We start from the raw sequence: 25990 nt of genomic DNA on the forward strand, positions 1-25990 counted from the left end.
AAAATTTATTTTTATTAAAAATATTCAACAAGTGTCTATTTTCTCATTTGTAATTTTCAACCAATTTAAAATAAAAATGAATAAAATATGAAGAAATTCCATGAACTTTTGGATCAACCCTCGTATATAAGTGAAACCGTGAATAAACTTACCACAAAAACATTGACCTTAACATAACAGGTCGTCATACAATGTAGTGACGTACATGCAGTGTTCTGAAGAAAATCTCCATTTTAAAATGAAATTTTTGCCCAAAAGGCTTCTGAGATAAAATCGTTGGAAAAATATCTTATGAACAAGCTAATTCAGAGAATTCGTGTCCCCCGCTTAGGGAAAAAGTCGTCTCCCCCTGACTGAATTTGTAGAATTATTAAAAGTATACATCTATACTGAAGGAAATAAAATACATGTATGTCAATATGCATATAAAGATTTGATTGCTTATTCTTTATTATGTGTATAGAAGATTTTTTTATATGGAATATTTATCACACTGTAATGATGATTTTATAACCTCATAAATTTTTCATTTCACATGCTGAATACTATCATTTAGTAAAAAAAAAAGTATTTGATCGTGTTCCTGATCTCTCACATTTGAAGCGAGAGACATAACCACTAGCCCACGGAGTCGCTTTACCTGGAGGGAAGTATATGCAGAACTGAAGTCACATACATGTATATATTCATGTTTTCATGTTCGGTATTCTCAAAATTTTACACAATCCATGGTGTTTGATTTATTTAGCCTTTATTAAACAGTGGTAATAGATGTAATAAGAACATAAAGTCCGCCGAGAACCTGTTTTATACGCAATAACTCTCCTCATGCCCCTGCGCTAAAAATAGCGACATGTAATACTATAAATACTAATAAAACAAACGGGGTGGGGCACTTTGAGAGGGGCGAGAGACGTCCTAGGGAGTTTTGGTATAAAATTACATTGCATAAGCTCAAAATCTTCTTGAATTATCGCCCGGAAATGATAGTGTTAAACACAGACAGAATGTATAAATTTACGACCTTGAACTTTGACCTTTTGACCTCAAAATCAATAGGGGTCTTCTTTAGGCCACAGGGAGTTGTTATGTTAAAATTTCATTGCAATAGCTCAAATTTTTAAGATATCGTGTGGAAACGAAAGTGTTTTAACAGACAGAATTTGCTTATTTATGACCTTGACCTTTGACCTTTTGACCTCAAAATCAATAGGGGTCTTCTTTAGTCCATGGGGAGTTGCTATGCTAAATTCATTGCAAAAGCTCAAAGGGTTCTCGAGATATCGTGTGGAAACGAAAGCGTTACAGACAGACAGAAAGACGGACGGACGGACGGATAATTACGGATCTAAATCAAATTAATATCCCCCACTTTTCAAGCGGGGGACAAAAAGAGCTAGTGGAAAGAATTCATATAAATTCATTTTATTTTTTCAGATCTAAAGACTGATCGTGTCCCTGTTTCTGCACATGCCCAAAATCCGCCGGATCTGCTGTGTTTTCAAGGTGTTTATTCATGCAGAAAATTGACGAATAATTTACAAACCATGTTAAAAATTATTTGTTGGATATGAATCTCATTGAAATTATAATAGCTCGTCTTTGTATAAATATTTTTAACATTGTCTAACTGCATATTTCTTAAATGCCTTCGAAAAGAGAAAGCAAATACATTGTACTGTAATTGCTCTATAATTATATCTATATCGTTTCATTGTGAGGTTTTGCATATAGTTTTTTTTTCAAACCATATATATTAGAACACCAAAATAGGGCTGAGAACAATCAAATCATTGAAATATCGGCTTTTTTCTGACAACATTTGATTTTTTGGCGCTTTCAAATTGTTTAAAAAAAATTAACATGTAATGAATTTTGTTCTTCGCTTTTTTTCTTTGTCTAAGTCGAACCAGATTTAAAGGAAGTCGTGAGGATATGTAGATACATGACATTAGTACAGGTATTAAGACAGTTTAAGCTTTACCTTGAAACAAAACAAGTTTTTCAGACGATATTATAGGGTGTTCTGACCCCTGTAAGCATGCTAGTGTCTTGCAACAAAATTTATTTATTAAAATATAAAATTTGGTGTTAAGACTATTCAGCAAAATTTCAATTTTAATAAAAAAAAATTGTGGGAAGACACTATAGTATTCTTGAGTGAGGTTTCATCTGTACCGTCTTACAATAAGCGTTGCAAGACAAAAATTTCTCATGAAAATTTTTATGTACACAGTGAATTAGAATATTTTTCAATCCTTTTTTTTTTTATCTTAATACACGTATATGATCTTTTAAGATGAGTAAATAGTGTGAAAAAATTATTATACTACCACAGGAGTGTGAAGTTTTTATCGTTAAAAAAAAATCCGGGATATTTTTTTAGTTGAAGTTGGGATACATGTATTTTTTCCGGATTTTTTTTTTTTACCATATATAAAAACTAGAATTTCAGACTCCTGTGATACTACAAATGCCGAAAAAGTCGACAGAGGGCGCAGAGTTCATTCCGTCTGTCCCCAAATACACTGTACCCAATCCATCAACCTGTAGTATTATTATCCGACAAGATGTACACAGTTTAATAATAGTTCTTCATTAGATCGAACTATTGGTCGATTTATTTTGACTAAGATGTCGGTCAATGAAAACACCAATCACGATTTTTTTAAAAGAATGTTTTCATTCTATTTTTTCTTTAGAGAATTTATCACAATAGTATGTGAACCATCATTCGATTACATGTATTTAAATTGAAAAGGGAAGAGCACTCGTCAAAATAACATTTTTTTTCAAAACCTACAGTTTGCGCTAACACAGTAAATAAACAAAAAATACACATATTTTCCCCGTCAAGATAGACATGTATCTTTATCCGTAAAAAAAAATCATCTTATATCTTTTTTTAATTTGATAAACTTCAAAACTGGAAAAAGATAAGAAGAAAGGATATATAAAATAACATAAAGAAATAATTTTTCAGAAAATTTTCTTTGAATATCACTTTATGTCAGGTCCTACTACATTGTATTGTTATTTTGAATACTAGAATATCCTTTGACAATGCACACAGCTGTATTACCGATAATATCGTTTAAAATCATACCCCAAGCGATTGTTTTGGTAGAGATTTTTTTTCTCCATTACATGTAACCCTAGTCTTCGCATACCTGGTGTGATAACGTTAATATTGGTTATGTACAGGTAATAATTTTACTTAGGTCCATCAGTCATATTATACACAGTTGAATGGATTACTGAATAATAGTTGTTTATTTTGTCATTAATTGGTCAGCCTGTACATAAACACGTTATAAATGATTACTTTATATGATCTGATCCAACCTCGTCCGGTGAACATTCTATTAAGTGTGAATGTCAGGAAATTTAGCTACCTGTCTAATCTGGACCAGGATCGATAAAAGTAAAAGAAAGAATAAAACGGCATCTTTCGAATTCAATCTTATATATTTTTTTGTTTATTTTAAAAGATCATAATAAAATATGGTGGTAAAGCTCAATATTCAAGCTCAAAGTTCAAGTTAACTCCTAGTATGCAACTCGGGATTAGAGCAAACACGGACATCCAAAACATAAGGGGTGCCATGGAGTAGTGAGCATCCCCTGCCGACTGGCCACATCCGTAGCGTGCTCTTTGTAATGATCGGGAAATAACGGAAAAACAGGAGCTTCAGGACCACATTGCTCACCAGAGCTGACTTTGGCTAGAAAAAGCCTAGTCCGAAAAATCTGACGTTTTCCTGGCTTTTTTACGATTTTGATATTTTACATGCCAGGAAAGCGTCAGAACCGGCGCCATTACGAAAATGGGAAACTTCAACAGTTTTTAGGTGGAACCGACCTAAATGCCGAAATCAGAATTTATCAATAATACAATGCTTCTGGTTCTCACCAATGTCGATGAAAAGAAAATATCACACAACGTTTCGTTACAGGACTTGCAAGATTTTAAAATGCACGAATTGAAGACAAATCTCGACAGTGTGATAAAACCTTTTTTAAACGAATTATTTATTTCACAAATGAACCATAAAAACTATATTGGTAAGTTCTTTAAGTATTGTACTATTGATAACTTTTGACTTTGAAATTTAGTTCAGTTCGCAAGTATCTAAAATCTACCACAGAATGCCGCCTCCGGTTGGAGGCGGCGATTTCCCAGTTTTCGTAATTGCGCCGGTTCTGACGTTTTCCAGGCATGTAAAATATCAAAATCGTAAAAAAGCCAGGAAAACGTCAGATTTTTCGGACTCGAAAAAGCCAAACAATCAGTTTAGTATTGGAGAGTTTAAATAATTTGGGGGGGGGGGGGTGTGTAGGCGTTGACTTCTAATGCTCCAAACCCAGACTGTTCATTCCAATTTAACACGAATCCGCGTTTTCCAGGTGGGGGAGGGGGTCCAAGGTCACTTTTTACTTGCTTTAGAATATGAATTTAATAACCTTGCAAATTCCAGGGGGGTGGACCCCCCCCCCCACCCCTCTCCAGATCTGCGCATGCATACATAGGTGGTCCTGACCTACCCCGCACACGGAGGAGGGGATATGATAAATTTTTAGAACTTTAGACATATCGAATATTTCCTGGAGCAGGAGTACATGTATTCCAGCATTAAATGTATTCAGTTTCATTTTCTTAGCACGGAGATAGCTACATGTACAAAACTGTAGCTCTCTGCTTGAGAAAATTATGACAGAGAGCTACCAGTCTGCAGCTACATGTAGTAGGTATGCAGATTAAAATAATCTTGAACAAGTAATTCAAACGAGATTCATAACTAATTTGCATATAGCCTACATGTCTATCAAGACTTAAATAATGTAGCTTTATTTTAATTTCCATGTAGAATTTTATATCATTTAAATTTATTCATTTAAGTATTTTCCTACAAAATTATTTAAAAACAAAGGCCCGTAGGAAGCAAATGCAGTTTGGGGATAGATCAATATGTATAAGGATCAATATTTTCATAATCCAAAACTATGCGATCATACCTAGAGAGCTAGATTTTGTGCAAGCTGATTAACATTGGAATTCTTTACCTGCATTTTAAAAAGAAACAGTTTTCAGAAAAAAGGATTATATTACTGATGCAAAATACTGCAGCGTTTACTTCCTTTACTCTTTTTGTATGGAACAGATTATTCCATGCGATTCACCGTTTCAACATGTCCATGTATCTTTTTTTTCTGCAGTTCTATACTACTGGATCAGTCCATTTATATTCTACGAAATGGCTCTTTTCGCGCCAAATGTCACTAGTAAGCTATCTTCGCGCCTTTTCCTTGGATTGTTCTATTATGAATGGGTGTGCTAACTTTCATAGAATTAAATAAAATTTGTCCTTTTAACCTCCTTCTAATGATCCAGAAATTATATATATACAAGTTTTATCTAATTCTTTTAAACATGTATATATCAGTATTTGGACATATATGCAACACTAAAGAAATGTTTTTTTTTCCTAATATGTTTCCCGATCCTGCGGTTGGTTTATTCCATAAATGGACTAGTCCAATAATAAATAAAGCTACGCAGTACAACAAGTCATCATGGTCTAAAGTGCATAATCTATTATATGTATCTGTTCAGGTGCACACAATAAATAAGAAACCAGTGCAAAATCTTGGATTTTTGTTTCCACAAAAGCCGAAATATTGAATTTACTTCTCTATTTCATTCTCAATATACATGTACATGTATGATAGTGGCACCCCCCCCCCCCTTTTAAGAAAACAAAGATTAATGAACACACGTACATAACTACTGTTTATACCTCAGTGGAGAAAATACACTCCACCAAAATGTATGTAATTATATCCATCTTCTAAAATGTTAAGAATACATGATTTGCTAACAGATTTTATAATAGGCATTACAATGTAGCTTGAAATCAATTTAGATTCAAGGGCAGATCACTCCACTTGCAGAAAACCCCCGCAGAATAACAACTCTTTAGTGTACAGTATATATAGAGACGATTCTTCTACAAGTTAATAAAATCAAGATTTCATTTACTCAAGGTTCTCAAAATATGAAGTAAGGACACAATTTAAACCCACAAAAGTATTGCTAAAAAAGTTTATCACTCCTCATGCAGATATTGATTGATTTAGTCAGGCAAGCTTTTTAAAAAGCTGTTACTTGTACATTGTATCAATTAACGTTATATAGATATATTACATATGATACGATTTCATCTCTAGTCTTTACTAAAGGTATCCCACCTTTTTTCATGTTAAAAAATTTTAAAAATGTTGAATTACTCTGTCCTTCTGCTCAAGGTCGCAGTAGACCGTTGATTAATTTAGTAATGGGGGAAACTTTTTAAAAAGCTGTTACTTGTACATTGTAAAATAAGTTATATAGATATATTACAAACCCACTGTTGTGAAAACATGGCTGTGTTGGTTTAAGGTTAACTAGTGTTACATTACATGATACACATATGATTCAAGAGCATGACCTTTCTCTTTTCTCGTTAGGGATAAATTAAAAACGCCATGCCTGATGGTATTCTGAAAGTGTTGTGAAAACATTTTACACATTATTATGAGCATCCTTTCTCTGGTATAGGGATAAATTAAAACGTCAATTCCTTAATATACAAGTCTTTTTTAATCTTACAGTACATTTTCAAATGTGAATGTATTTCATAACTGAGAATTATAAATTTTATACATGAGAGAGAGAGAGAGAGGCCTACATATGTTTTGTGTAAATTCATAGATTTTCAACATCCTTACTGCTAACACACACTATGAACACAAGATTTAAGCAATCAATAACACAAAATACTAGAAAGAATTTAAAAAGATCATATTCCATTTACAACTACAATTTATTGATCCGTTGTACTTTTTTTTCTATAGTAGATACATAATTTGTAGAACAACGCACATATTAGAACCATGTTTAACATGAATGATGAAGGTGGATAATCTCTCGCTCCAAGGTAAGATGTTGAATCTACGATCTTTGGTCGATCAAATGCGAGTGATGATTATGTTATAATTCAATGATATGAGTAAAAGGTTTAAGGAATGGGCGGTAAAGGGGTGGGGTGGGGGGGGGGGGTGAGGAGGGATGGGGGTGGGGGGATAATGGAGTTATAGCCATTACATTTTACTACACACATTTGTATCAATCAAACTTACTTTAAATTACACTTTCGCCAATTAAAATCCGAAGACATGTTTTTCATGAATGAACCTAAAGATCTTTTTAAAATGTATCGTATCTTAAAAATTCAATTGTGACACAAGTATCGCGATGTACGTATCTGTATCATATCGTGGAGGGGGCGTATAGTTTCAGCCCTAGACTCAGATTACAGGGGGACTAATTATTTTAATATATTGTGCGATTTAAAATGATTGACAGGAACCATGACCTTGGATAAATTTGGTTCAAGGTCATTGCATCTCACGGAAATGTGTTCATGCAGTTTTCCCCCTAATTTCTTGCGGATCGTTCCTTGCAATATAGAAAATGCAATATTCTGAGTTTCCCTAATAATTATAAAATTTAAATCATTACAGTGGAAAACATAATATATTAGGTTAGATTATTTATGCAGGCGTATAAAAAATTCTTAAAATGATTGCATTTTCGTAAAGTTATTGCTGCCATAAAGTACCAACACGTCCAACAGGTCTTTGGCATATAAAATACGATACTTTATATATTTTATAAAAATTGTATAGATTTTATATGTAGACTTTATATTATTTGATCCAGGTAATTTGTTAGTGGACTATCCTGTTCATGACAATATATCTTAAAGGAAAAAAACCTACTAATTATATATATATTTACATTTCCAATGTCTTTGTCCGAGATAAAGTTACAAATTATAATGTACTTTATTTCTACATGAGTGCACTGGTTCATCAATAGGCGCGGTTAAAAAAAAAAAACACTTCAGGACGGGATAAATAGCTCGACAGAAGCAGGGCTTGTAGCACGTGGATTGTCAGAATCAAGATCAAATTATCACGCAAGCCAATCGATTGATCACATCATGAAATCAAAAAATAAGACAGTAAATTATTCCTTATAAATAAACTGTATACCTATATCAAGAAGGCTTAATCAGTCGAGTGTACCCGAAACACGAGCTAATCAGAAAGGCTGTGAATAATGCCATCTAAGGACTTGTGTTTTTTTTCTTTTTTTAAATACGCAATGTAAATAAAACACGGAATCCGTCTGCTTCCATTGTCCCCAATGATTATTATGTATTTGTTTTTAGAAGAAAGTAGACTTTTACTATATAACAATGCTTAATATTTCGATTAATGTTGTCCTGCTGTAGTCTTCTGTATAAGAGAACTTAGTGGTTTATGGCAATTGAATTTTGATGATATAAATTAATTTATATGTTTCAGCTACAAATTTCCTAGATCTTAGGCTTTACAATAAATTAACCAAGTTTCACACACTGTACATTCATTCGTTAAAATATTCTTGATTTTTCATAAATTAGTCCGAACTTTTCGTGTACCCAAACTTTGCATTACTCTACCTCATTGGAAGAACCGGCCTCATAGGGGCAACTATCAAGTTTTTTTTGCGATTGTTCAATGGTTTGTAAATTGAGGTACATAAATATGTACACACCTAGGTGTTTCTTTTTTATTTATTTATTTAACAATATCAGACAATTGGGGAAATATATAAAGTATGAAATGAATTTCCTGTGATGTTAGAATAATTTCTTTACGCAACAATTTAATCAATATCTGCACTGTTCATTTGAACCGTTGTGGTATAAACCGGTGTTATGGTATTAAGCTGCTTCAATACCTTTTTAACAAATACCGTTGTGATTGTTCGCCAGATATATTTCCTTAAATTGTCTGTTGTAATATATTTAATTATATTAATTTACTTTGTCAAATGAACGTTTTTTTACGGGAGTCTTTGGAATATATAAATAAAGCATTAAGCATGGGGCTTTTTGCCACCTTTCCAGACGTTTGAAATCTCAAAGTCGGGATAGAGACATAAGAAATTCAATCCCTAAATAGATCGATGTCCTGTCCAAACATTAGTCAATTCTCCATGACAAACGCCTCTGTTTAGATTATAGTGCTGATCCCGAACTAATATACAGGTACCAGGGACTACCCGCATTATTTCCATTAAGAAAAACATCAAGACAACGCAGATCAACGAGATAAAAACGAGAGTACCCGAGGTCAAGAGACCGTGACCAAAGCTGGACCGAAAGTGGGACAGTCAGTGGAGTGTGACGTTTTCGCGCGATATATAAACTTTAGAGTGACGCTGGTCTGGTCTCTTCTTTTCCGGAGGGGAGGGGAAGTTAGAAGAAGTTGACTGGCCTGTCCAGGGAATGAGTATTTCTGTTAAAGTGAACGGAAAAAGTGAGTTGACCTTTTTCTAAAATTATTTCAACTGTTTTAGGAAATCAATATTATAATACTAATATTTTTAAATATTAGGTAAGGAACGATTTTAAATATGTTGATTTTCTATTAATTATTTTTCTTCTCTAAAGTTTTTTTAAGTACCACTTACATAGAGTTTTAGAATCATGCCCCTTACATGTAGATGCATTAGATATAGGATTAGAAAAAATGATGGAATGCGTTATTTTATTTATTCATTTATTTTAATTCCATGCAATTTTTCATTTTTTTTTCAAATTTTGAAAATGCTTAATGACACTGAAGAATCACTTAAGAATTCAGAATATTTCAAATTGGGATACGATTTATTTTTAATCAATCAGTATCGATTTTGAGTGTGATACAAACGCACCTTTAAAAAGGACGTTTAAATCATTTTCCTTTCATCAAATCTATTTTTTTTGGTAAATCGTTTTACCTCATTATAGACATTTTTTTTAAATTCTATCAAAATTAATAATATAACATGCAATTTTCACAAAATCTATGGTTTAAGTTTCAAATTCAAAACAACAGATAAAGTTTAATCTCCTCTTAGTTATATAGTGTTCACAATTTCCTCGGTGACTTCAAATGTGTGAATGACAGTAGAAACACGTGTTTATGTGATACTATATAAAAGATCTCGCTAAATATTAGTTTTTTCTAGATATTAATGCGAACAAAATATCGCAACAAAAGATATATTAAAAAATGAATTTTTATATGCATGTTTTTGTATGTTTTATAAATTTATATTTGACGTTTGTTGTCATTCTCTGTTGATTTATTTTATTTGGAGCATCGTACTTGCATGAATTTGTGTATTTTTTGTTGTCTTGTTATTTTGTGAGAGCATGGTGTTAACTGCTTTCTTAACTTTAACTGTGATGCTCTATGGAATTTCTCATGGTACAGTTCAATAAACTTTTATCATAACATTGATTCTAAAAGAACAGATATAGGAAAAGAAGAACGTCCCTTTAATCATTTCCATTTTAATATTATATCATTGATGATACAGCCGTGTTTATTCTGTATGCGTCTGATTTTGACATGGTTGTCTCCCCTTTTTAAGGTGAGTATAATCAGACAATATTGATGCATGTATTTAAATATGGCGCAATGAAAGTCTAGACGACCTCAAATCAGTAAACTATTGTCATAATTTTAACACGTGGACTTTAAAACCTTAACGGTGGCTGTCTTTCATGATACCGAAAAAAATGTCGGGTAACGCCTACTTTTGTATTATACCTGTTGTTACCTATACATAGTGGAGAATAATTAATTCTCCCCCTACTCTACAGATATTATAATAGTGTCTACCACCTTAAAGAACCATCGACGTACGAATTTACTCTAGTGTTTTGATCGTCAGTTGTGAGAATTTCAGGACATATTTTACGGAGAATTTGTACTTATTTTTCGTTTTAAAGACTTATATTTAGGGGAGGGGCTCTAAAACGCACACATAAAGTGTTCATTAATTTCATTCCTATACATTATCCAAAAAAGCTTCTTATGCTCTTGTGTTTTAAATTTATCTAAACACACGATATTTAGTAATGTTATTATAACAACTTTTTACCTTAGTTGTTAAATGAACCGGCCCTTAATAATTAATAATCAAATTAGAATACCTTTATTAAATTAATATGTCCACTTTCCACACTTTTTTGGGCGAATTCTGTCATCCGTAAACTTCTATCGGGAGTCAATATTCTTTATTCACTGAAGCGAAGCCAAGGGCCTCGGGGTCAGTAGGAGTGACCCGATAATGCAACTAAATTGTTCATTAACCCGTTAGAAGTAGATAAAAATGTATTCAATTCAATTTAATGTTGTCAACAGTCAGATAATGCTCCGAATCAACATTTATATTACGTCACAGATGTCTAGAAAAGATTTTACCTTTAGAACACACTTCCTTTATTTAAAATTTGTGAAATGCCGTTCCCGACACATTTAAGGAAAACAAAAGGATGTCTGGGTCTATAGAAATAGAAATGCTTATCAGGCTGGGTCGTATAATTATTGACTTATGTTATTTCTTCACATTAAAAATAGCTGTCTGTATTAAACAATTAAACACCTTTTGCTTTCATTAGGTATACATGTACTAGTACATTCTTCGCTTTTACGTCTGCTGACCAAACATTAATAGCTTTAAAAGACAATTGATTTGCACCCTCTAGATTTTGCCTTTATTATAGACCTATTGGTCAAGTTACCGAGAAATATATTAAATCGACAACCCGTGACGCACAAAGGGGAAAATAGACAAAATATGATTTTTTTTAGTTCAATTCCTGAAATTATTAGGTTTCAGAAATAACAGGTTTCAGAACCTAAAAAATTCACCTTTATATAGAAAAAAGATTATTGAAACATATTTCTCACCTTTGCATGCTCCAATTGAATATATTGTTAACTAAAAATAAAAGTGGGGTGGCCCTGACATACACCGGCACTTGCATGGATATTGTGCTGTCTTTTCTTGCTTTATATATATATAATTTGGTTTAGCTGTCATTTCGTCGCTATACTCACAATTTTCATTAATCTTTCGCTTTGAGAGAATAAACTACACCGAATTAACTTTTATTAAGGTATAAATATACATGTGTTAGTGAATTAAAAACTCAAGAGATCTCGATTATGAAAATCAGTCCTATTTTCGATCTCCATGTTCTGGGGCCACACTGACGTCGTTGTGAGGACACAAGAGGCCAGATAGAACATCATAGGCCCAAAGCCACCATAAATAAACTTCTGTTTGATAATACTATGGCAATACACCTAGATTAGTATCGCAGCCCATCTGATAGTACGATTGCTAAAGGCCTTCCCTCTATGTTGTCAAGTTTTATAAGAAAAGGAACATTTGTGAAATTAGATTGTTTTTCTGCAGTTTTACTTAACCTTTCATATAATTTATGCAGTGACTCTAATAATCGTTTCAATCTTTTACACAAATATCATCTTGTTAGTTTTAATGTAACATCATAGCTTACATGTTTCAAAACCACAAAATACATGCATCTGAAAAGGCAATAGCCATGTGCACCAGAAAATTATCTAAAACAAAACTAGGTATGTTAACGCTTATGACTCTAATAATTTAATTTCTTATTTTCATTTCTTGCATCTCTGTTTTTTTAATCAGCTTATATTTGTGTTTTGCATTTTGTTTTGATGTTGTCTTTTAGTTTCTTTTGTTTTGTTCTGTTTAAGGCACGATGGACGAAGGTGATAAAAATAATTCAGGTATTGTATTTTATTTTCCCTCGTCTTTTGTTACTATTATTATTTTTCTGTCTTACTCTTTTCATTTATCAAGTTTTATAGGATATACGGCTATTTTGAATATCTGCGGCATTTGTCGCATATGAGTTTTCAAAAGATTTATTATTCTTTATAATTAGAAGTTTGATTTACTAGAGGGATGGGGAAAACATAATTGTCATGCAGTGCTCAAATGAAACGGGTTAAAAAATATGTTTCAATTAATAAAAAACATCAAAATGTTATTAAAAAATTTTTTTTCTTATCATTATATTTTTTTCTTATCATTTCTCTCTCTCTCTCTCTCTCTCTGAATAAATTCCAAATATGTACCAATTTATAATCTACTCTTCATACATTTTTCAATGTTTACATGTACTTGTAATTGTACCTTGACCTATGGAGAGAACGTATGCCTGCTGTTCAATCCATTTCTTTATATGAATAAAATATATTTTAAACTAAAAAATTTTTAAAATACATTTTTTAGCCAATGGCCAGTTTGTTGGAGTGCGCATGCCCCACCGGAGGGACAGACCACGTGTTGTGGAAAATGGTGAGTGAGGTTTCAAATGTAACATATAACTTTTTAATCTCTGCAGTTATCCTTTTGAAGTTACAATGCATACTCAAGATATGTTTAAATGACATTCTGAAAATCAAATCAAAATGTTTGCCCTTTTCTTGCATGAAAAGAAACCCCAACTCTTAAATCTATTTCATAAATCATCTCGATTTGTAAACTCGGTCCAAGTATATATAAAAGAAAATTTTGCTTGACCCAACTGCTAAACAATAGATGTGAACAATGTCTAGGATTTATATTCAGAAGATGGGGGGTTCAGGGCGTCCACGCGATTTTACCATCTTCGGTTATTAATTTTCCGTCTTTTATTTATTTATTTATATATTTATTTTGGTTTAATGTATATTTTTAAAGCTGCATTGTTATTTTTCAAGCTAGGAAAAACATGCATTTTCAGTTTGCTTTGCAACCTTGATTTAAAAAGAAAACAATAATACTTCCTTTGTAATTTTTTCCTAAACATGTCAGTTTAAACAATAAATGGCGTAACAAATTGTGAAGATATTAATTATAACGTTTTTTGTCTATTTCCCCCCTCTTTCGTACGGATACCTTCAACCATAACAAAATGTGCTTATTTTTTCGTAAAACTGGTAGAAATTTTTGCCAGAATTGTCAACCATTCCACTTATTTTTTTCAAAGTCCTGTTTTGCTTTGTTCTTTTGAAAAAAAAAATACTACTTCGGATCTTTATATGAATCGTTATTGAAAACATGAAAGAAATTTGAATTGGTTTATTTGACTAAGGTTATACATAAAACCATCTGTTCCTTTTATTCGAGAGCTCTGTACGTAATTCTTCTATTTATTGTTAAATAGTGAGTTGTCAAACTGGACCTAATTTTGGAGAGAAAAAAAGCAGCTATTCATATATTAAGCGCTGTTTCATGCACATGTATTATGATATTGCTGATGGTTTTCAATGATTTCAAGCTATTTTAAATTCAATGGAGTTGAAACGGATAAGATTCGGAGGTTAAGAAAAATATATAAATTTTAATTAGTTAACTTACGTGATTTTAAAACCGTCTATACATTACATTACCTCACTTTTTTTTAGGCGTACACAGCGATGAAGGCGGGAAGTACAATCCGTCAGAATGGGTTCAGAATCTGATTAATAACGTGAAGTCTGAGGGCCATAAGACTCACAGTGTCTTCAGTGAGTTGGACGTTCTTAAGGAGTATAACGGGTCCATCGAGTGGCGAGAGGCAGCCAGGTAAGGCATTCATTTCTTATTTTTATTTATTTATTTATTTATTATTCATTTGTTTACTCATTTTTTTTTATTTTTTAAAAGATATATTTGTTTGCTGGGTCGAAATATTTTTTTTTCTGTTATATCTGCCTTAGGTCTTTGATCATTATGCAAAAGTTGCATGTGCATGTATGGTTATGAAAGAAACTTTAAAAAAAAATCTTCCTCGAAGAAGCAAAGCGTGCCTCAAAACACAATTGATATTTACAGTGACGTAGCATCGTTTTTGAAAGTTGGGGGGGGGGGGGCAGCCAGAGAAATTTTTTTTACTTACATGGAAAAGTAGACAAGCAAATAAAGGACATTGCCCGGGCGGGCAGAAGGGCCAACTTTTTTCAGATGCCAACTTCTTTAAGTACCAATTTTTTTTGCATGCAATACCACATTTCCCTTATATCACTTTACTGCAGTAAAAACTGGGGGGGGGGGGGACCAGCGTTTCAATGAACATTTTCAATAGTGAAAGTAATTTTGGGAAAAAAGAAAAAAGCCCCCCCCCCCCCCCCCATGCTACGTGCCTGATTAATTAGTCTTCATTTATTAGAGCAGTGAGATGCATTGTTAAATAGGAATATTTATCATTAAGAAAGGTCAAAGATACACTGTATGTTAAACAAAAATATAAGTAAAACAAAATAAGCAATGCGAACAAACGAAGAAGAAAATAACATGAGTGACGCATTCAAAAGTTAATAACTGTAAATACGAAACAAGATGTGTTTGTGAAACACTATGCGCCCGGCGGCAACAAAGTTCAAAAAATCTATTTTTAGCATATTGGTCACAGTCAAGGTCACAAGGTCATTGACCATGGTGTCATTTGAAAGCACTTAATCGGTGGAGTACGCATCCCAAATATGAAGTCCCTGTCTCCTATGGTTCAAAAGTTATGGCAAAAAGTGTAAAACGCTATTTTTAGCATATAGGTCACAGTCAAGATCATTGACCTTGTCGTCCTTTGAAAGGACTTTATTAGTGGAGTATGCATATCAAATATGAAGTCCCTATCTCCTATGGTTAAAAAGTTATGACAGACAGTGGAAAAAGATATTTTTAGCATACAGGTCACAGACAAGGTCACAAGGTCATTGACCTTGGTGTCATTTGAAAGGACTTTATTAGTGGAGTATGCATACCAAATATGAAGTCTCTATCTCTTATTGTTCAAAAGTTATGGCAAAAAGTGTAAAAAGCTATTTTTAGCATATAGGTCACAGTCAAGGTCACAAGATCATTGACCTTGTCGTCCTTTGAAAGGACTTTATTAGTGGAGTATGCATCTCAAATATTAAGTCCCTATCTCCTATGGTTAAAAAGTTATGACAGACAGTGGAAAAAGCTATTTTTAGCATATAGGTCACAGACAAGGTCACAAGGTCATTGACCTTGGTGTCATTTGAAAGGACGTTATTAGTGGAGTATGCATACTAAATATGAAGTCTCTATCTCTTATTGTTCAAAAGTTATGGCAAAAGTGTAAAAAGCTATTTTTAGCATATAGGTCACAGACAAGGTCACAAGGTCATTGACCATGATGTCATTTGAAAGGACTTTATTAGAGGAGTATGCATACCAAATATGATGTCTCTATCTCTTACGGTTTAAAAGTTTTGGCGAAGGTTAAAGTTGACAACAGACAGACAGACAAACAGACAAACAGATAAACAGACAAACAGACAAACAGACAGGACAAAAACAATATGCGCCCCGAAAAAATTCGGGCGCATAAAAACAAACAGGAGACTTTCAATTTCTTACTAGTGGCACTCTCCCCTTCATTATGAATCAGTTTATGACAAAATAAGTCATTCCGTCAGCGAATTAAATATTAATATAAAAAAAAACAAATGCCTGACTGCTGCATGTTTACATGTTTGTAAATCCTTTTGATATCAATCTCATTAAAATCGTCAATCCACGCTCCCTTTTTCCATTATTTTTTTCTTTACAATACTTTTTAGAGTTGTCAAATTTGATAACTATGGTAATGAAAAAAAATTAATAAAGTAAACACTTGGGGTGAAAATCTTATGAATACTTTTTGTACATAATTAAAAAAACTTAGTCTTGCAGTCTTATAAAATCTTGTTTTTGTAGATGGGTGAAATACGAAGAAGTGGTGGAAGAAGGCGGGAAAAGATGGTCCAAACCCCACGTGGCCTCTTTATCGATGCAGACGATGTTTAATCTGAGAAAAGCCCTTAAGGAGGCCCCGGTCATCATGGACTACGACTGTCATACCTTGTCTCAAGTCATAGGTACGTGCTTACCCCCCCCCCCCCCCCCGGCGTCACCCCTCCCTTACAAACACTTGTTTCGACGTTAAAGAACAACATACTGGTATACTTTTCTTTCAACGTAGATTTTTTCAAAGAAATACTTAAGAGTAGGCAGTATGACTTACACCTTAATTAATCAATATACTTTTAATTTTTTTGTAGAAAAACTTATATATATATTGGTGCAATTTATATATATCATTCATTTTTATCATTTCTGCGATATAAAGCTTTGAGAGTTTGAACAAAATTGTTATTGTCAATATTTCAAAGTACTTTGCATGCTCCATAGCATGTTCTCAAAAGTCTAGACAAATTACTAGTAAACAAATTTACCAAACACTTCAATCTACACTCACTGCGATTTCAATATATGCTGACGTTTGTGATGAGTTGTCAAACATAACTGAGCAGTTAAAAGTAAAATTTACCCGTCCTTCAAAGTAACTCCTTATCGTGCTTAATTTTCCACTTTTCTAAATCTCTTAAACTGATGTTGTAAATCTTGATATAACTTCTTTTAATCACATCAAATAAATGTTTAAAAGCACATACTTGACTCAAATTCATTATTACGACTCGTGTGTATTTTTGAAAGAAAATGATGCATCTTTTACTATTTATAGTAATATAACACTATGTTAAAGAAGTAATTTAATCTTACACAATTAAATTCCATTGCTTTGTTCCTGCAATATACTATTACACTAGAGTATTAAGAAATATTTTAAAATAAATAAATATAATTTCATCATTCATGGTGTCGGAAAAAACAACATAAAAAAACACGGTGTTGTTAAAGAGGACGTATTTTTAATCATCTTTTTTTTTTCAAAAATCAAAGCGGTTAAAAGTAAAGTTAACGTATTACATTTGACATTTACTATATTTGATGAGAATTGTATTAAAGTGATCTCCTTTACTGTCCTTGATTAGACAAGTTCACGGACGAATGGGTGGACCGGAACCAGTTAGATCCACGATTCAGGGCCCATATCCGGGATGTTGCCCTTAAAGGTCACAAGCACCATCACATCAAAAGAGCGCGAAATCAAAGACGAGGCTCTACCACTACACGCCCTCTAGCGGACATTATGGATGAATCAGGTACCATTACCATTAAACATGCCTAAATTCAGAATGAACCAAACACAAAAGAATTGCCGAAACACTTTCTTTCAAATAAATATTTGTTTATTATAAATGTAATTTATATATAATTTTTTATGCTTGTAAGACGACTGAAATTATATCTCTGATGATTTTTTAATGACTTGCAAAATAAAATTGCAGTTTTTATTCTGCACGGACTCCCCCCCCCCCCCAAAAAAAAAATATTTTTCTTTACTCTGAAAAAAAGAATTATAAACATGAATGTCAATTTTGGGCTTAGGTGTGAATGGCAGTACTGGGCATCTTCCGTATTCCGCTAGCTTTGCCAGCATCAACAGTGACGGTTTAGGTAGCAGTAATAGTAACAACGATCTCCAGGAAATGGGCATGGTAGAGAGTCCCTCCCAATCCTCGCTATCCCCGAACTGGAAGGTAAAATTACTCAGAGTAAAATAAAAAAAAAAATATTATTTGATTTTGACTAAAATTTGTTGAATTACAGAAAACGTAAGAAATAAATAGGAGAAAAAAGATCAGATGTAGATTATGAATATACATGTGTTTTTACAATATTTTGTTTGCTTTTAATAGCCAAATACCAACTTTTTGAGAAAAATTCCCAAAGATTCCCACGTTGCCAACATTATGGTTGGAGAAGTGGAAGATCTTCCTACCCGGGTCATGGGATTCATGCGCCTAAAGGAGCCGAGGATATTACAGAATGACCTCAGCGAGGTCAATATTCCGACGCGCTTCGTTTTCTTCTGCCTGGGCAGACGGGGTGAGGAGGAGGAATTGATCGAGTTTGGTCGATGTGTAGGAACCATGATAGTAGATGAGGTATGGCTTTCGATCTTTGGACAACTTAAGTCTGTAATGTAGTTATGTTACATGTGTTCATAAACAATTTTGTGCGCATGCTCAGAAGCACCCCAGTAAATCTTTCACTGTACTTTTTGTTTTGCAGATTTTCCGTGAAGTTGCTTATAAAGCACGTGATCGGGACGATCTTTTGGCGGGATTTGATGAATTTATGGAACAAGTGATTGTGCTGCCACCTGGTGAATGGGATCCAAAGATCCGCCTCGAACCACCAGGAAAAGTCCAGTCTCAGGTACATACATACTGAAGTCGTCTGCTACAGTTGCAAAGACAATTGTGAAATTTCCTTAGATTTTTTTTAAAATGTCTATATTTAAAAAGGAAGCAGATAAATATGGATATAAGAAAGTACATAAATTTTGTATTTAACTTTAATCTGTACTCTAAGATAAACATTGAATCGAATTTTATTCAGTTTATCAAACTATTTTTCCTTTATTGACCTCTTTTGAAAAGGAAGATTCTGGTGATTCAGAATGCCATTCTCATATACTTATTAAAACAGGAACACAGGCGCCAGTCTGTTGTGTCTGGGAGTCCTAATGCCCCGGGTCTTCCAGTGAAGAAGGCAGAGGAAGCGGAAGAAGAGTCTCACGTGGATCCCTCTTTAGTGATGTCAAAAATGTATGTTATAGGTCGAATCTGATTATTGGTCGAATTATCGCATTAAAAGAGCATTTGTTATCAATTCATGTTATTTCTTCTTATTTGATATGACTCAAAATCATAATACATGTAAATATAACATTGTATTTTGTTTTGCATTATTTTCAGACCTTTTTGACTCAAAATCATAAATAATATAAAATTGTTTTTTGTTTCAGACCTTTTAAAGGCTTGGTTGACGATATTAAGAGGAAGGTGCCATTTTATTTGTCTGATTTTAAGGACGCACTTCACGTGCAGTGCCTGGGCTCATTTGTTTATGTCTTTCTTGGAACACTTACACCTAACGTCACATTTGGAGGATTGTTGGGGCAGGCTACCGACCAGTATATGGTATGTAACTTTCAACATACGTAGGATACGACATATACTAGTATATGCCTTGTACATGTACATGAAGATTCGATTCCTCTCTAGCAGACCCATGTTTTTGTCTAAATAGGGCGTGATGGAGTGTATTTTTGCTGCTGCAGTAACAGGAATCTTGTTTGCTTTATTTGGTGGACAGCCTCTCAACATCCTGGGAAGCACTGGGCCTATGTTGGTTCTTGAAGCCATTATCTACAATCTATGCAAGTAAGGACACATTAGCATGATTGTGTTCAGGTTCACATCCTAGGTCTAATAAGAATACTTTATCATAAATGTTTGTTACTAATGGTCTATACTTGAAATTTCTACTTTTTGGTTTTATGAGGTAATGCGTAGCTGTTACGATCCCCTAAGAACTGAATAAAATTCAGATAAGGCACTGGAATAATACATCTAAAATTGCTTGGATAGCCTTTTTAAAATATTCATTTTTTTGGAAACTCACGCGTACACTTTTTCTTTGGTATATTTTTTTCCCAGTTGCTTCACATTGAAGACTTTGATTTACATGCATGGTGTTGAAAGTTCCAAGGAAAAGATCTCCTAAATCATACAAAATCCTATCATTATCAGATTGTTAAAAATAACTATCTATTTCAGGGACAATGACTGGGACTTTATGCCGATGCGTTTCTGGGTGGGGATGTGGACAGTTGGAATCATACTGGTAATCGTCACCTTTAATCTCAGCGCCCTCGTCAAGTATATAACACGGTTCACGGAAGAGAGTTTTGCGACATTAATCGCAGTCATTTTCATCGTGGAAGCGTTTAAAAAAGTGATTGAAATAGGGTCTGAGTACCCTGTGAACTTTCACCCCAATGATCCGCTCCCAAGCTGTGTATGTATACCACGTGACTGCAATATTACCGATCTCACCACAGCTGCGGCTGTTACGGGAACCACTGAAAATACCACAGCTGTTGTAACCACCGCTGCCAGCCTGGTCAACTACACATGCACAGACTTGGCTAACATGACAATTCATTGGGCCTCGCTTTCAAACGAAACATGCGCAATGTATGGTGGTCAAATGGAAGGTCCTGGATGTGGCGTGGAATACGTGGGAGATGTTTTCTTCTTCTCCATCCTTCTCTTTATTGGAACCTTTGCACTGACGTTGTCTTTTGTTGACTTCAAACGAACTACCCTCTTTCCTTCTGCCGTAAGTCGTAAAAATTAATCTGTTTTAAAAATATTATGTTGCTGCTTGAAGTTCCATCTTTAAAATTTCGAAGCTATTGGTCGAAACATCTTCATATAATAGTATATAACATTAATTTTTTGCCACATAAATGTATACTGGATATGAATGATTACGTTTACCTGTATTGTACCTGTAACGAATTTGTATGATTTATAAATCTATGGTTTATAATTTTACACAGGTGCGTCAAAGAATCAGCGACTTCGGTGTCCTCTTCGCTATCGTTATCATGGTCCTTATTGATTTCTTTGTGGGAATCAACACTCCAAAACTCATCGTCCCAGATGAATTCAAGGTCAGTTCATAAACGAGTCTAGTGCATTTTGTTTAATTAAAATTTCTCCTATTTGGTCGTATGTTCAATAGAACAGGGTTGGGGTGGGGTGTGGGACAGTATAATTACTGTGTACTTTAAAGTAAAACATGCTTAAAACGAAGTGCCAGGGACGGGCGATTTTCATTCTTTATATCCGTTATAACTTTATATGTTTAAAACCCACTGGGAATGAAAATCACTTCGCTATAAGCGTCAATTTATTATAAACAATTGTTTACAGTAAACGTACTGTATTAGATTATTATAATATAATAATGCCGTGTTTTTGTTTGCAGCCTACTCGCCGCTCTCAGTGGACAGTTAACCCTTTTAGTGACAAGAACCCCTGGTGGTTGTATCTGGCGGCCGCCATTCCCGCTTTATTGTCCACCATCTTGATTTTCTTAGATCAGCAGATCACAGCCGTCATTGTCAACAGGAAGGAAAACAAACTGAAAGTAAGGGACACAAAATAAACTGAAAGTAAGAGATACAAAACAAACTGAAAGTAAGGAATTCAAAACAAACTGAAAGTAGGGGATGCAAAATAAACTGAAAGTAAGGAAAACAAAACAAACTGAAAGTAAGGAATATACGAAATAAACTGAAAGTAAGGAATACTAAACAAACTGAAACTAAGGGATACATGTCAAGTAATCTACAATCGATTGTTAAGCTGGATGTTGACTGATAAGTTGCATATGAACGGTTTGACCATATGGCATATTATGTGTACACAGTCTTTGAATTGTCCACGGATTTCTCAGTTTACAAGATTTAAGTCAAGGAGCACACGGTGTGTGTGACTGTTGAAAGGAAATTCTACTCTTTCATGGAACCTGCATAATCCCACCTCTGTTGTTTTAGAGCTCCGTGTTTTCTATAGTCAAAATATATTTTTCAACGGACTTTTGAGCTTGGTTACTATCAGATGACTTCGTAATCACCTGGATCAAATTTTGTATATCATTGCTTCAACATAAATCGTAATATTTTCAGTAAAAAAATAGAACGAATAAGCAAAAAAGTACTTTGAATATACATTCTGGTAATATGTATATTATATTGTTTAATATGCACTATTTTGACTTGGATAGAAAGGCGTGGGATACCACCTGGACATGTTTGTGGTGGCAATCTGTGTTGGAATCCACTCTTTCCTCGGTCTTCCTTGGTACGTGGCTGCCACAGTCTCTGCGCTTGCACATATCAACAGTTTGAAAAAGGAGTCCGAATGCACCGCACCTGGCGATAAACCATCTTTCTTGGGTGTCAGGTACCGTACCACTTTCTTATATTTAATACTTAATTGTACATATAAAAATGTTATTGCTTCTTAAAAACTATATGAATTTCTTACACTAGTTCTGACAATTCAATAAGCCGTTAAGTGTTTATAGTTGAATTATTTTTTCAATCTGAATTTAACTTTAAAAAATATTTCATTATGATTTTTAATTTTAAAAATGCTTTTTTTGGTACAGAGAACAGAGAGTTACCGCTCTTGGTATCGGTGTTCTCAGTGGATGTGCCGTCTTAATCACCTCCGTACTCAAGGTAGACAACTCACAAATAATTATTTTTTTTTACAAATCGGTCATGTATGTCAAATTTTGTTTTGCGTTTGATTTCGAAAATAATTTAACATTCGTGCTTTTATTTACATATTCCTGTAGATAAATACTAATGTACGATTTTTAAATAAATAGTCATTATCAAGTATATTTCAAATATAAATCTTTTCCCTTTTCAGTATATTCCTATGCCAGTTTTGTATGGAGTTTTCTTTTACATGGGATTTTCTGCACTAAGAGGAATGCAGGTACGACCCACCAACCCTCTTTTACAGTAGTTTTTTTTTTTTTTGGGGGGGGGGGGTAAATAAATTGTTGTGATACGCAGTTTTTTTAATATTGTATTCATAATAATAATTTTTTCCTGATTATTTTCTGTAGCTCGTGGATCGTCTCTTCCTCTTCATTCAACCCGTTAAATACCAGCCCGATCTTCCATACGTCCGCCATGTTCCATTGTGGCGGATCCATATTTTCACAATTATTCAGGTTCTCTGCTTGGCTATTCTTTGGGTGGTGAAAACCATTAAAGTCATATCCATTGGATTTCCCATGATGGTGAGTATACATTGACTATCGACATACTGTGAAATCATCAATGTTCCTAGGGACCAATGTTCGTGGATTTCGTGGGTCACCTTCATCCGCGAATTTACATTACCCAAACATTTTATTTGCTAATCTGTTGCACGAGTATTTTCTTTCTGATATATTTTTTTTTTACTAATCAATAAGAACAATAAGTATAACACCTTTCCCCTATCTTCCACTAGGTGCTTGCTACCGGCGTGGTCCGGAAGTTGATGGAGTGTTTCTTCGCTCAGAGAGAGCTGCGATGGCTGGATGATCTCCTTCCTGGGGCTAACAAGAAAAAAGACACAGACATGGTATGTTAATGAAAATTTGAATATTTGATTGTTATTTTATCATTCATTATCATTTTTTCTTTATTCAAAAAGTTGTCATTATTCATTAATAAAACAATTTGTGTATCTGACACATACATTTGTTTCTTTGTTTATCGAAATAATGCCTTTACTGTCATTGAAATACTTGTTTAGTAGATAAATTAATAACAAACGTTTAAGAAATTTCCATGCATGTAAAAAATATAATTAAATGTTAGTTTTCTTGCCATTTATCACGTAGTTTTTGTGTTTGAATAATATTACAGTTCAAATTTTCGCGGGTTTTACCTTTCAGAATGGAGTCAGTAAAGTCCCATACAAGTCGTTCTACTCCAATTCTTCAACCAATGGAAGCGTTCTAGACATAAACGACAAGGATGACTCAGTTAAACCAACATTTTTTGTGTCTGATGAATGTGATGCTAACATCATGCACCGAAAAAGTAACGGAACCGGAAATACGAAGCTATAACCCGGAATTGCCACCATTACTATGACTTAAAGCAATCTTTTTTCTGTGAAAAAAAAACTTTCCTGGAGCAGTGGTGTTTTGACACTTTGAAATCCATATTTTTGATATACATATATTATATTTTTTTAGAAAAAAAATGTCTGTAGAATTGTTTAGATTAATTAACCTACATGTTGAATATATATTTGTTTTATACATTCAAGATCAGATTGTTTTTAATATGAATGTACATTTGTTATTGCAAATGAGGGGAAAAAATACGCAGATTTAGAAAAAAAAATTTGTTCTACAGATTTCCACCCTTGTTTTATAAAAAAATTAATGCATTTCTTAACTCTTTGGAGTCAACTAATGCATGTTAATATTATCAGAATTTATATTGTAAATGTTACTATGTAGTGCTATTTTACTAACGTATTACTTTAAAGTGTTTATAATCGTTTCAGAAACAAGAAAAATATTGTAAAATCTAATAACTTCTTCACGAGGTATCTTTTTAACATTCGAACTAGCAGGTAGAAAAGATGTATAATTACATGTGAATATAGTTTTATTTTTTTCAATAAGCGTCAAATACATATATACCAATATACGCAAATTAACGGTGCTGCAATCTTTCTAAAGCAGGAATTGCGAAATCCAATATTTCTGTAAGTACTATCTTGTGTTCTTACATTTGCTTTTCATACTTTATTGTTTTGTTAGTAATAGATTTCACCTCTTTCAGGTAAATAAATTTGAAAATCAATTGAATCGTTTGTTATCAATGTTATACTTATATTGAATATTAGGTTTTACAATTTTTGAATGATTAACTCTTTGCTGGTATGATTAAGAATTTACAAAATTGTTTAATAAAATGGAAATGAAAGACGATGGTGTATATATGTGTAACGGTGACAGTTACATGTTATGTACTTAAATAGTAGTCTGTGAATTCAAAGCGGATTGAAATCGTTTGATAATATATTATTTGGTTCCTTTACTTGATATTTAGAGTTTTATATTAACCAAAGGCAGAATAAATTTTCTCTAGTACATGGTATTATAGCTGCAGAACTGTAGCTCTCCGTGAAAATATGACAGACCGGAGAGCCACAGTGCCAGCCATTGAAAAAGTATATTTATTGCGCACAAAAAGTTGCGCGTAGTTCTGGATTATTTCTTCCAAATTCTAACTTCAACCGCAAAAAAACTAGATTAAAAAAAAATCCTCATCTTCTAACAAGTACTGTATTATTAGTTGACATCTGCATGTCAATATTTTTTTTTCGGAGAGCTACAGTTCTGCAGCTAATGGTATTAAAGTATATTAAAATACATGTACTATTATTAATAGTTTTTCAAACCGTGAAAAGATTTCAAAAGTTAATCTTTTGATCAAGAACTCATAAGTGAACAAAAATAGGTAAAAAACAATCAAGCAACAAATACAAATAAAGACTTGTGCATGGAATTAATTTAATCATTATTCAAATAAGATATAAAATCACAAAATTTGTAGACGGATTGTAGATTGACTAGAATAATGACTAAAATGGAATATTATTTTGAGGCACTATTTAAAAATTTCAACAATTTATACCAATATATACTAGTCATGGAGTACAATAAAATATAAAAATTATCTTA

The 25990-nt window shown here is 33.2% G+C and overlaps 1 protein-coding gene across 1 annotated transcript; it reads left to right on the forward strand.

The window, feature by feature from the left end:
- Positions 1 to 12606: 12606 nt before the first annotated feature.
- On the forward strand, positions 12607 to 24744 carry LOC134247028 (electrogenic sodium bicarbonate cotransporter 1-like). Its single transcript, XM_062729373.1, has 20 exons — positions 12607 to 12705; positions 13214 to 13279; positions 14371 to 14530; positions 16667 to 16827; positions 17785 to 17955; positions 18242 to 18393; positions 18553 to 18801; positions 18929 to 19075; positions 19349 to 19467; positions 19668 to 19842; positions 19952 to 20085; positions 20482 to 21046; positions 21270 to 21383; positions 21701 to 21862; positions 22502 to 22680; positions 22889 to 22961; positions 23158 to 23226; positions 23360 to 23536; positions 23752 to 23865; positions 24182 to 24744. Exons 1-20 carry the CDS (start codon positions 12678 to 12680, stop codon positions 24356 to 24358), a joined length of 3192 nt encoding a protein of 1063 aa, XP_062585357.1. The 5' UTR covers positions 12607 to 12677; the 3' UTR covers positions 24359 to 24744.
- The last annotated feature ends 1246 nt before the right edge of the window (positions 24745 to 25990 follow it).

This window comes from Saccostrea cucullata, unplaced genomic scaffold, assembly GCF_032062105.1.
Source record: "Saccostrea cucullata isolate Sc308-1 unplaced genomic scaffold, CSIRO_AGI_Scuc_v1 ctg2543, whole genome shotgun sequence".
Lineage (NCBI taxonomy): Eukaryota > Metazoa > Mollusca > Bivalvia > Ostreida > Ostreidae > Saccostrea > Saccostrea cuccullata.